The sequence below is a fragment of the Perca fluviatilis genome, chromosome 23 (assembly GCF_010015445.1).
Source record: "Perca fluviatilis chromosome 23, GENO_Pfluv_1.0, whole genome shotgun sequence".
Taxonomy (NCBI): domain Eukaryota; kingdom Metazoa; phylum Chordata; class Actinopteri; order Perciformes; family Percidae; genus Perca; species Perca fluviatilis.
The window spans coordinates 11391254-11405023 of record NC_053134.1 but is presented as its reverse complement, the minus strand read 5'-3'; the positions used below and the strand labels follow the sequence as shown (position 1 = coordinate 11405023).

Below are 13770 nucleotides of genomic sequence, written 5' to 3'. Positions count from 1 at the left end.
CCCTTCATCCTATCTTCAGTACATCCGTAACGCAGCGAGGAAGTGGTTAGTCAAGTGTGCAATGTCAACATTTAAGTGACCTTTGTTCCTTTGCAAAGCCACCTTTGGAATTTGTCATGTTCTTTTTATTTTTTTTTTATTTTTTTTGAGAGCTAGCTCACTTGGAATTCTGTGTGAAGCTAAGGGGAATGCTTGTTATTTTTTTTTTTTTTTTAAAAGGAAGTCTTTCTCTCTCCCTCCCCTTTCTGCAGTAACATAGCGGAGGCTCTGGTCAGTAAAGGCCTGGCCACAATCATCAGATACAGACAGGACGACGACCAGCGCTCCTCCCACTACGACGAGCTGCTTGCCGCAGAGGCTCGGTGAGGAACAAAACACTTTCACACAAAATGCTTTCACATTCACTCCTTCCATCTCCCTTTGACCTGAGCCTTCACACTTAACACGATGGGTCTCTCAAACATGCATGTGCGCACACTACACTAATCTTCTAACCCTTTTTACACAGACCTACGCTCACACACACACACACACATGAGTTGTGCATGACCTTGACCATTTTTGCTCTTGGGAAGAGGAGAAAATTGAATATGACCTTGGGGCTTTTTTCCCCAAATTTCTTTTCCATTTGCGGTTACATCCAACATGGCACAAGTAAAGCAACTCACTTAATATTTTTCAGAATTTATTTTAGCAGGGCCACCATCATAAGTCGCAACCCATAACCGCTGTGAACTACATTTCCCCAGAAACCCATGGCATTGCTCTTAAATATTCACTCATACATATGTTGGCATGCATAATTTAGTTTTTAACATACATGCCTGTACACACATACACCTTCCCAAGCGTTGGACAATAAATCAAAGGCTCTCTCAGACTCTATGAATATAATTATATGGAGGTGCGGTGGAGAGATTTAGTACGAGCTTTATTACTCTGCTATAGATTAAGATCTGCTGGCTATAGGTAGAGCAGATGCAGCCACAGCCTCCTTTTTATAGGACTAACTCTTTCACTCCCCTCTCTCTCATGCAGTGTCACTGCCCACCTGCCCTCCTTTTCTGCTCTCTCCCTCCTCCTGCTTCCCTTCTTCTTTTGCACATTTTGTCCTTATTTTTTCCACCCTAGCCGTTTTCAATTTTGTCCTGCTTTGGCCTTGCTCTTCTGTGTCTTCTCTTCTCCCATTTCTCTCTCTCTCTCTCTCTCTCTCTCTCTCTCTCTCTCTCTCTCTCTCTCTCTCTCTCTCTCTCTCTCCCCCTTCTCTCTTTCATGCTCTCTCTCTCTTTGTCCCTAGCGGGGTCTTATTAGAGTTGATGAGAGGTTTCTGTAGCCTAGGTTTTATTTTTAGTTCCCACTGCACAAGGCCAATGCCCTGCAGCCTTTAAGAAACCTCCTCCAGGCTATTAAATGCACGTACTATATACATGCTTGCATAAATGCACACGCTCCATCTTCGAGGCAATAGCCTGCTTCCCAGTGACCCATAGGTGGCATTATTCCACCCCACAGCCGCAACCACGGTGGTCATCTTCATCTCATACGGCCCTCGAGGCTTTTTAAAAGAGCAATCACTAGCACCAGTCATCATCACTAAAGCCCTAGCTGGCTCTAAAGAAGCAACCCTTGGCTCTCCATTTCTCCCCATCCCGCCATTTTAACAATTTCATTTTATTTATTTCCTTTTTTTTTTTCTACTGTAATTTCTCTACCACCATTTCCACTTTTTCATCTCAAGCCTGTAGATTATCTTGGTGGGGAAAAAAAAGTTTCCTCTAGCGCTTCCAGTCCAACCATAATGGCATTTCAGGGGAAATGAACTGGTATGAATTTACATCCTTCTTCACAAAGCCACAATGGCTCACTCTTTGTATCCACAGTGATTACTCAAAGAGCTCCCATTTCTTCAGGTCTGTTAAGCCTCCAGTCCTATGCTTTCTCAATGTATTATGATGGTGCTTGAGCTATATTTGTGATATCTTTTTTTTTTTCTTCTTTTGTGACTGTAGGGCCATCAAGAACGGGAAAGGGCTACACAGCAAGAAGGAGGTTCCCATCCACAGAGTGGCTGACATCTCTGGGGTATGTGTCTTTTTGTGTATGTATACGCAGGTTATAATCCTACACATGGGAATGAAAGCTTTTTTTTCATGATGTGTGACAAGCATCTGAAAATGCACTGATATAATTTAATATTCTACAAACATTTCCACACAACTCCCATGACACTGAAAGAGCATCAATGCCCAAAAGCTACTGACTTTTTCTACCACACAGTAATTTGAGTCTCTCAGAAGACCATCTATAATCCTCGGCTCACACCTCTCTCACCCCACCCCACCCATCCCTGATCCTCACAGCCGGTCTCCTCATCTTAAAGGAACTAAGCGGCCTCTAAAAATAATCAGCGCCATTAATAAAACCATCAGTGGTGCTTGGTCCTAGCTTGTTTACGTGTGCCCAGGGGCTTGATAGAGGCATCATTTGGCTAATGATGCCTGATTGGGAGTGCTCACCAAATGAACATTAGCGCGGGGAACCCATAAAATCACCCAGTAACAAGTAATGGGCGATCGGTACACTGTTTTTAATCATGTGCTTTTGTTCGCACGACCCTAGAAGCTGTTTTTTTAAATCTGATCCCAATGTTTTCTGTTCACCCCATGCTCACTCTCTTCTTCAATCTGTAATTGAACAAAGGAATAGTTTCGATCCATTAATTCTAGAGACACTCCTGAAAACTGTTTATTTCTACAGGGACATTTCCTTTTTCCATCTTAATTTTCACGAGAGATGTCGTCCTACATGGCTACAGGCTGTCACAGTGGACTTTTATACCCAAGTGCAGTCTTCATTAAGTCGTTGTCAAACCGAGTGGCTGGATTAGATGGGCTCACATGGAGAGCAGAGCAGTGGAAAGTGTACTGATGGCACTCACACGGACTATAAATGCGGCTCGTTAATGGCCATTGTCGCTTATTGGGTACTGTTCTTGCTGTTGGCTTATTTTTTTTTAACATTATATTATTCTCACAACATCCTAGAGGGAAATTGAGGTCTGGTGGTGAATAAGTCACCTTTTTTGAAGCTAAATTTTTTTTACTTAATGTACCTATTTGAAATGACCTCAACATGGTGGTCAATGGACCTGACTATCACCCTCACACTTGTTTTTCTTTCTTTTTTTTTTTTTTATCTCACTACTCAAAATGCTATTAAACCTCAAAAGTTATGCAAAAGCTGTAACCTTTTTTTATTCAGTTATTCAAGTGCCTTTTATGTATCTCTGTTCTTTTCGACTAGCCATCTCTTCATACATTTTGATAAGCCACTACATGATCTACTGTGAATGACTCAAAATTGAACTTCAGAAACATTAGCATCTCATTGTCTCACACTTGAGCTCTCCTGCAGCACTTGTACTTGGCTCTAAAGAGACATTTGGTTAAATTAATCATGAACCCTCCTTTTTCTTTTCATTTTTTTTTTTTTTTTTTTTTAAACTGAGTGGTCCACCATATTTGGTGGTCATTTACAAGCTCTGTAAGTTGGTGTTTAAAGAGTCATCACCTTGCATTTGAACAGAGGCATTCAGCCAAGTTATTAAAGCGCTTTAACACCAATAGGACTCTGCGTAACTGCTCTCAGATGTTGTGCTGTTCCACATTGTCGTCATCGTATTATTGTGTCAGCAGGACAGATAAATTACCGGACCTTGTAAAAATAATTATGACAGGAGTTGTTGTGCTGACTGAGCAGCCCTGTGTTATTTCATCAGGGGTTTTAGTGCATTTTATACTTATAAAGACCCAGAACTTAATTGGCTAAATTGACCTCATTCTATGTGCAGCAATGACTTGGGAGTAGTTTCAGGAGGAGGTGCTCAGTAATGAATTTACTTTAATAAGAAGAAAATGCAATCCATGCCACACCCTACCTCCAGCTGGAGATTTTACACCTCTTAGTCATTAAAAACCGCCCCAGTAACTCAGCACAGGCTGTGGTTGGCTTTACTTTTTAACATGATTGTGCTGTGTCATACATTTGTGTGTGACATCAGCACTATGAAGCCCCTCTAAACTCCCCCTTATTAGTGCCACTGTGTCAGTGGTTATTAGTGTCAGGGGTTTAGGTCAGTGCCTTATATGCAGCTGCAACTCCTCCTCTCTCTTAGCATGTCCAGTAGGACACACACAGGATTTCTTTTCCCTTTCTGCTCTGTGCTACACGCCCACACACACGTGCACAGGCGCTCCCCCACATACACATGGAAATACACACTACCATACGTCAGCATCCTTTAGCTTGGTGGTAAAGGTTTGCTGAAAGGGATTATGTACATTGAGTGGGATGCAGTCACAAATAGAGCAGAGATAGGTTTATAAACGTATGGTGTAGGAGATGAACAGAGGTGGTGGGAGGAGAGTGGATAAAGCACTTGACTCACCTCGTACCTCTAAAGGTTGCATAATGAGGTCCTCTCCTCTGTCATGTCTCTTCCCTTTTCTTTTTTTTTCTGAACCAAGTTAGACTGCACATCCCACTCACTGCAGGTGCTGTAAATGTGTTTGTGTGAACGACAGAGTGTTGGGTTCTTTTGTCTCCCACTCAAGGGGCTATTTTGGACTGCAGTGGGTGGAGTTCAGGTGGTGCATCTTATGGCTAAAGCACATACCCTCTACTCACAACATCCTGAGTCCCACCGGGGATGTGTGTTGCATGATGTCTCCAGTCCAGTTCTGTTACTGCCTCCCTTTTGTGTTTCGTACCAATCCCCCAAAATGTGTCCTATCAATGATTTTTGAAATTGGGAAATGCGTTTTTAGTTCTGACTTTCCTTGTTTGAACACCGCCCTTCCCTCTGAGCCTCTGCTATTTCCATAGCTGCACCCACGCACGCACACACGCGCGCTACTCCGGTCCATGACTGATTGTTGTGCCTACATGCTCGCGCCTGGAGTAGACACATATTAAATATTTTCTTTTATCGTTTATGAATCTGCCACTGCATCACCAGCCCTGTCTTGAATACGCAGGATTTAGCTCTGCTTGTATTTTTGGCCCGGGCACAACAATAAGCCAGTGACTCACCCTTGCAGACAGAGACAGAGATGGAGGCTGGAGGGAGAGAATAATATTTGATTGCACAAGTTACCAGACGTGTCTCAGAGAAGCGGAGCAGACTTCATTAGGCCGGACTAAGACTTAAAGATATCTGGAAAAAGCCATAAACCAATTTAGTCTGTCTTGTCTATTTTGGTTACTTTTCATTTGACTGACATTTTTTTGGGATGCCATATCCAGGTTGATGTTTTATTTTCACTGAGGCCAATAACTTGAAATAACTCAAAAATGAAAAGTCCACAGTTTTGCTTTTTAATATATAATTAGTGTACGGGTATCACAAGATTGTCTTTGCTTTACAACTGTTTAACAGTTATATACATATGTTTTACAAATATAGAACTACCACATCCTTAGATTTGGCTCACTGAATTATCTTATAAGAAAGTTGCACAACCTAAAGAGAGGGTCTTGCATCAAGCACTATCTAACCTCATTTCTTTGTCTTTTTTTGTCCATTAGGAGACACAGAAAGCCAAGCAGTTCTTGCCCTTCCTGCAGAGGGCTGGCCGGTCAGAAGCTGTGGTAGAATACGTCTTCAGCGGCTCCCGCCTCAAGCTGTACATGCCGAAAGAAACCTGCCTCATCACATTCCTCCTCGCCGGTGGGTAGAGCTTTTTCCTTGCGCAGTGCAAAGGTCACTTCCTTCAGTGTTATCTGACCTACTCGCTATGTCTGTACAGGCGTTAGTTGCTGCCGTGTGAAAGTTCATTGGCATATCATATGGTAAAAATGTGTGTGTGTGTGTATTGGAGCAAATAAAATGTGCCACATTGAGACTTCTGCCAGCTCAGAGATCAGAATGCAAGCTCTCCCAACACCTTTTAGCAGGCAACCCTGACAGGGCAAGGGGGGTAGCTGGGTATGTTGCACCAGCCTCAACCCACTGTCTTATAAAACATCAGGGGTGGCGTAAAGCATGTGTCCCCTTTGACCTCACCCTCCCCTCGCCGGCTCTCTGCCAAGTTTGAAATGTACTCATGCTCTGCTCTCTACGTCTTTCTGGTCATCTTTATTTGAGGTAATGGGAGGTTAAAGTCCCGTGGATGGGCAGGTTCTGTCAGGGTTATAACGCTGTATGAGCTTGGTGGGAAAGGTGTTTATATTTAATTTTTTTCAATCCCTCTCTTAGTCAGAGTGTCTGAGAAGAAAGTAAAGGTGTAGCTTTTTCAAAAACGTCAACCTGATGAGCAGTATAGGGGCACAGAGGATGGAAGCTAATGAATTAGAAAGAAATAGTGTTGCAACGATTAGTTGAATAATCGATTAGTGAGTTGACTACATCACCATGGGATATTATAATGGCATCTTCCCCTATTTTCTGACATTTTATAGACCAATCGTGCCTTCTTAGGCACCCATTCTTGCCTTTTCTGGACATTTTTCAGTGTAAGAATATAACAGTGGTTTAGGGCAAGATGCAGATGGGATGAAATACAGACTGTTTGATAGCAGGTCTAGTCATTTGTTTCTGCTCCTCGACCGCCTTGACAGTTTGCGCTAGTAATAAAAACGCCGAGACTGTATCTTTGGCAGCCAACAATGATTTGCACATCCTTTCAGATCATGGGAATGGTGAGAATGCTTATCCCTTCCACAACAGATGATGCTCTTTGTTATAGTCGCAATAAAAATCCTTTTCAATCCATCTCCATTTCGGCCAAACATTTGCCAGCAATACAGTTCCTCTCCATTTCCAGTAGTACAAACAGCATATATTTCTGACATACATCATTCAGTTTAATTATGTGCGGCTGAATTGTCGATTCATTAATTAATTTTGCAATTTGCTTCTGATTGTCTCCGCTTTCCACTGATGGTTTTCGTAATTGCATTTTTTTTTTTTTTTCCACTGCCTGCTACAAGATGTATTGACATAACCCCTGCCAATAAGCAGTCTCCAATATAGGACCGTGTAAGATATTTTTTTATTTTTTTTTAGCACCGGTTTGCATTTGACAATTTCCCCTTAATGAGAGGGCTCAGTGGAAATGTCAGGTGTGTGGGAGATGGTGTTTACATAGTCAGTCTGCTTTTGGAATGATTTTATTCAATCAAGGGTTATTAGAAAATCCTAAGAAGCACATTAGAGCTGATAGCCTAGGCTTATTTGATTAAGGTCATCCCCGGAAGAAAACATTCATCTGCTGAAAATGAGACGACACGTATTGCCTTTAATATACACATTAAGCTGGATTAGCCCTGATTGATACACATCACCCCCTTTCCTATTTCGTTTATTTTTAACCGCTATTCCAATTAGGGTCCTGTATTACTTGAAGAGCTCCCTTGTGTGTGTGTCTGTGTGTCTGTGTATCCCTATAGGTATCCTTTTCTTGTCATCACCTTCTTTTTCATCTGGTTTGGTGTGCATGGGATGTTTATGAGATACAATTTTATGTCTGGTGGGTCATGGCCTCAGTGTTTCTGTGCATGTATGTTTTTGTAATGCATGGTTTTCTTTGTCTGATAACTGACGTTAAGTCTCCATACATGAAATGAAGCCCTTGGGCTCAAACAACCCCTTATTATCTCTCTACCTCTAATCTCCAAGCGCTTCCTATCTCTTTCCACTTTCTCTTTCCTGTCAAAGTTATCTTTCTGTGTTTTATTCACCCATCTGCACCATAGGCTATGTTTGAAATGACATATACATGATACATTTTCTTCCCCAAGCCTCTAGTGTTTATCTGTGTATGCTGCCCCTTTGACCTTTTATTTATTTTTATTTAATTTTCTTATCACACATCAAAGTTGGATAATGAGGTGTTGAGAGCAGATCTTAGTGATGCATATTTCAGATATGCTTAGTATTTTAAAGTTAAGTAGGCCTCTCATCATAGAAGTAGCAGTGTTGGAAGTATGCATGTTAGAATGTAGTTATATACGTATTGAATTAAATAGAACAATTATTTGCATATCCTTTTGTTTTGGAAAGTGTATGTGTGAGTTGCTCTGAGTAAATATTTCTACATGCAATTGAGAATATTATGAAAGGTCTTGCATTAGTCATCTGTTTGATTAGCCCTGTTCTTTTCATACTGTATTCATCATGGCCAAATCTTTATTCTTTAACAATGTTGTGGGAGGCCATTGAAGAACAAACTGTTTACACTAGAGCTGCAAATGAAATAATCCCAAGGCAGTAAGTGATGCAACACAGCAAGTCAGAATAATAATACCATAAACACAATACATGCATCTTTTGAATCTGAACTACCAGCTTGCAGCGGCATCTTTTCCCCTTGGTTTAGCCATATTATTTGTCCTGATTTAATACTGGACCCCATTCATTGCTTGTTTCTCCAGTGACGCACCTTAGAGCCTCGGTATCTACCTCGCACATAGTCTCCTTCCTTCTCCAGAGTTTTCCTTGATGGAGAAAGACGGTGCTTTAAGAAAAAACGGGGGGAGCAGGAAACAAAGGGTAGCGAGAGAAGCCCATGCTTCAAAGAGGGGCCGGAGGTGTGCTTCAGGAGTTGAAGGGAAGTTCCCTTTCCTCTTCTCCCACGTCACCTTTTCTTTTCTTCTTCTCTCAGTTGCTGGCCCACATGGTTTCCCTTCCGTATGCAAGTTTGATAAAGGGTAAAGGAGTCATCCTGTTTCCCAAAGAGAAAGGAGGGCTTCTACGCAGGAAAAGGATTTGAGAATGTAGCGGACAGGGGTAGAAGGATGATGAAAGGAGGAGGAGGTGAAGTAAGAGCTGTGGATATAGAGGCATGTTGAAGCTTAGGGACACCAGGCATTGAAAAGGCCATAAAAGTTTACTAGCGTCTGCAGCTTTCAGAGTTTCCGATGGAGGCCACAGCAGGTGAAGCGTACTTTCAAAGTTATTAGTTAAGAAAGGTATGTTGAGCAGCAGTCTGTCAAAAAGATAAAACACCCATCACTCGGACATAAAGATTTACAGTGTCAGCAAGAAGCATTAGCCATCACAGTGTGTGGCTTAGTGCCATATACGTCTGATTTTTGATATCTTGAGTGTGTATGGTTGTGTACCTTTTGTGTACACCTGTGTGCGGTTACACCTCCTGCAGTGTGTCTGAGTGCAGGAGATGGTAAGATGGTGGAGAAGTGGAGCAGACAATTAATGGACTGTTTCCTAAAAATATGTTTAGCGTAGTAGCAAGTCAGTCAGGAACAGTCTGCAAGTAAAATGTTGTTGTGCTCTGCTCTGACCTCTACATATCAGTTTGTGTGTGACTGCAGCACCGCATCTCCTTGAGATTCAGTTATTAGAAACCAGGGGTCTGGATGTTTTGAGGCCTTGAGGCACGTTTTAAGGCCTGCCACATAATAAAGTTGCTGGTAAGGTGGAAATAATGGCATGTATTAATAACACTTCATCGGCATTTACCTTAATACCCTATAAGCTGTGATTTTAAACATAAACATGGGCTATGAGCTGTGTTGGCCCTATAATAAATCAATCATCCACCATAGCTGATGCTCATGTCTAACCTACTTAACTTTATTAAATAACAAAATGAGTTTGCTGTGCATGAGAAATAATTAAATGTGAATTTCGTTATAGATTATTATGCCTAGTGAATGTGACATCTGATATGTGCTTCAGTGTGGCCTGCAAGAAAACCATAATTTTTCTAGGCATTATTTAACTTGCCACAGGCCTTACTTAAGCCTACACCTCATTATTTGGGTTGCATTATCCAACCAGCTTTGCATAGAGACCAGAATATGCCACGATGTAGATTTTGATTTAAAGACCATGCCCCTTAAAATGGAAAAGATGCTGATATTCCTCATTCATTCTTTATTATTTTATTTATAACACAAAAATTATTTCCTTGGCACTGTTGTGTGCTCTGGAGGAAAGGACGTGGCGTTGCCAAAGCCTAGTCGGAGGAAATGCGGCTTTGCATTAGTGAGATAATGGTGAGACGGAGGGATGGCTCGAGAAAATAAAAGCGAGGCATAGTCCAACAATCCTGGGATTTTCCCCAAGAGCGTGCTCCCTTCGTCTGCCTCCCATTCGCCCTCTCTAACCTATAGGTCTTGCCAACCTGCATCTTTCACCCTCTGCTGAACTTCCTGCTTGCAACTGACTTGTACCCGGGGAGGGGGACATATTCATACAGGGACGGTATAGGGAAGGGAAGATATAGGTTATATTTAAACGGAATGATAGTCTCATGGGTGATGGAGGAAAGAAGTATTGTAGTAGTTGTAATAACACACATACGCACACTCACACACACACCCCCTAGCTTTTAGGTATTTGTTTTTGTCTGTTGCAATGCTAATTATGTCCTGTCAGCTGCTTGTCAAAAATCAAGAATGACTATCTTAATAACCTTAAAAAGATAGACACTAATGAGATTCATACTGAGCTGACTGTGTCCTGCAAGTATTCATTTATACCTGCAGACATGCCAAAGCGAGAGCACAAAGCTCCTGGCAGGTTATGAGCAAAAAGTCAGAGGCTAATCAATATGCACATTATTAGCATAGGAATTTGCGACATGATGTATGTATAAATTCCAGTGCTGATACTAATGCACTGCAGCCGTACATCGCCACATTTCTCCCAGCTGACCCATTTCTACAAGATGAAGCTCATTATCTCAGCTTGGTTAGCAGAGGAAGAGAGGTCGACTCAATCCTGTTCCTGCTATATGTTGGGTCAATTGAAAACACATTCAGTTACAGGGTATAAAATATATATTAGAAAAGAAACTGCTCACCGCAAATGGAATTCATCCAATTAGTTTGTGGTTTTGAGAACTAGACCGTTGCTCGCTGAAAAGAATCCAGCTTGTTTGTGTGACTTGTGTATTTGCATGGCACTTACTAGTGCATTTTAATGACTGAGAGTATTACTTAACTCTTAAAAGTACTCCAGTCGAACAGTATGGCAGTGAGGTTACGAAACACCAGTTAAAGCAATAGTTTGAAAGTTTGGGAAATGCGATGAGAAGATTGATGCTACTCTCATATCTGCCTGTTAATATGACGATTGAGCCAATAGCTTAGCTTAGCACAAACACCTGAAGCAGGGGGAAACGGCTAGCCTGGCTCTGTTCAAAGGTTAAAAAAAAGAATGGTGTGGGCAGAGGCTTAAATGGTGTAAATTATATTTAGAAATGTAACACTAATTGTATGTTTGATATGGAGAACGATTGTGGAAGAAAGACAAGGATTTATGACGAGGGCAATTGTCTAGTCTATGCAGAAACTGACAGTTTATGGGGTGAGAAAGAGGAACTGCAGTGTGTGCGTGTATGACTGGGCAACAAAGCTGTGTGTGTTCGAGCTAAGGGGACGGGCTGCATTTCATCAAGCGGTAGGCTCAGCCTGAATCACAGATTAAAATGTTACATCTTCTCCACAGGGCCTTCCCACCTTTCTCTGAGTCTAAGCTCTATGGAAGGGGAAAGAAGCACGGATGGAAAGTGATACAAACAGCATTATTAAATGATACGGTTGATAACTTGTCGTCTTTTCCGAGTTGGGTTGCAGCATTTGGAAATGACACAAATTGATTTTTTTTAGGAGTTCATTTAGTTGCGCACTCTTATGTTAAAGTCATTGCTAACTCTGTTTTCAGTTCTGTCTCCAAGGCCTGATGCACACATTTTAAAATGAGAAATCTAATATCTACCTGATGATTAATGTGGTGTACGGTGGATTGACGTGTGGGCATGCGCTTCAGGACACAGCATGTGCAAGATGCTGTATATCTCGTGTGTGTGTGTGTGTGTGTGTGTGTGTGTGTGTGTGTGTGTGTGTGTGTGTGTGTGTGTGTGTGTGTGTGTGTGTGTGTGTGTGTGTGTGTGTGTGTGTGTGTGTGTGTGTGTGTGTGTGTGTGTGTGTGTGTGTGTGTTGTCAGTAGTGATCAGTGTATGTCTAGTTTGTCTCTGAGATCAGATAAGATAGATATCCTGTAGTTTGACCCAGATGTTTATCTTGGTGTCAAGCGTGAGTTATGTATCATGGTGCAGGTTAAAATTGGCTGTGCTAAGTGACTCCCTGGCTTGGTTTAAATGCTGCAGGGAGGAGACTACAGTAAGAGTGAGTGTGTGTTGCAGGATATTGAGTGCAGTTCGGAAAGCTGTAGATCATTTAAGGAGAGCATGCAGCGTGTGTGCATTTGACTGATGATTTGGACTTATATCTCTCACTTATTTTATTGGACTTTATGTATATATAAAATTACATTCATATTTGACCTATTAAAACCTTATTTTACAGTCTGTTACAGTCTTTATTTTCCCCCTTCTTTGTGTATTAAGGTTTTTTGGGATGTTTTTGTCTTTTTAAGAGAGCTTGGGCTGGATTAAGAATAGTTGCTGATGTGGGCCTGAAAAGCCCTTTGAGACATTGTACTACATGTGTTATAAAGTTAAACATGACCTCTCTGTGTTCTACATTCCCAAGTAGTCCTGATTCTTGTCCTGCATTTATTGTAAGTTGCTTCGGATAAAGGCGTCAGCTAAATGTAATGTAGTCTTTTCTGTGGATTAAGTTAGAAAGACATAGTTCCCGCTCTTAATCATAGCTCCGGCCAACCCACCTCTCTATCTGCAATTACTTCATACACCCGTTTTTGCAAAGAGTGTGCGGTATTTGCCCTTCCGTTGTTTTCCTCTCATTGTCTTTGTCTCTTCCTTTATTTTGCATCCCACATCCCTCCTCTACTCTTTATTCTGGCGCTGTTAAAGCCACCCTGTCCCACGTGGAAGCCCTGTCCTGGTCCACTTCTATAAATACTTGCAGATGATCTTGGCCATCAGTGTCTCCTCCTCCTCCTCTTCCTCCTCATCCTCTCTACTCTTCAGGAATCATTATTTACTTTTGAGAGGCAGGTACTTATGTTTTATCGCCCTCTCAAGACGAATATGCAAAAAATTAAGATAATGTTTGCATAATATTCGTCTTGACAGGGGGATATAACGCAATATAAGTTCTGCCTCTCAATGACAATATCACAGGTCACTTAATGGTATCAGGACTTCCCCCAGCGAGTCCCATCCTGCAGTTTGGAGCAGCACTTCATTTATTTACTATTTCAGTGTACTACCTTTTTAACTTGATGGTACTAGAATAATAAAATAGTTTTTTCAATCCACTAGATGGTGCAGAGAAATGTATCTTTTTGGATAAAACTGATGTTGACAAAGTTTCCTTTTGGGACATAATTTGTTAAAGTTGGAAAAATGTCATTAATTGCAATATATTGCAGAATATGGCAATATGTTTAAAATCGCAATATGTGACATAAGTATCTTGATAATATCATATAGTGGGGCCTCTGGTGATTTCCATCCCTAATTATTTAGTTACATTTCTAAAGCAGTTCTTTATTAAATCATTTTGTTACTGTGGGTGTTGCATTTTACCCTCTCGTATTTACTTTATGTATAAATCTCATTTAAAGAACAATAAATTGTTGTATCACCATTTTGCACAATATTACACCTAGAGTGCAAAGATGCAAATGGTTTCGTGCAAAACAGAAATGTGAATGTCTAATTGGTTTAAATGCTCCCTGCTGTATATTGAATGTCTCATAAAGGTGGACTCAACAGTTCTTAATAACTCTTTGGTGCGAACTGTCCTGTGGCCTCATTTTGCCTTTCCTGGGTCATTTTCCCTTCTCTGCGTCTCTGTGTGAATACGCTGATG

General features: G+C 41.3%; 1 protein-coding gene across 1 annotated transcript in view; it reads left to right on the top strand.

Annotated features, from left to right (window-relative positions):
- The window catches only part of snd1 (staphylococcal nuclease and tudor domain containing 1), a 178449-nt gene that overhangs the window by 43419 nt on the left and 121260 nt on the right, over positions 1–13770 (top strand). Inside the window, exons 13-15 of the mRNA XM_039791245.1 lie at positions 252–362; positions 2010–2082; positions 5587–5728. Of these exons, the coding sequence (XP_039647179.1) occupies positions 252–362; positions 2010–2082; positions 5587–5728 (326 nt within the window). The remainder of the gene's footprint in view (positions 1–251; positions 363–2009; positions 2083–5586; positions 5729–13770) is intronic.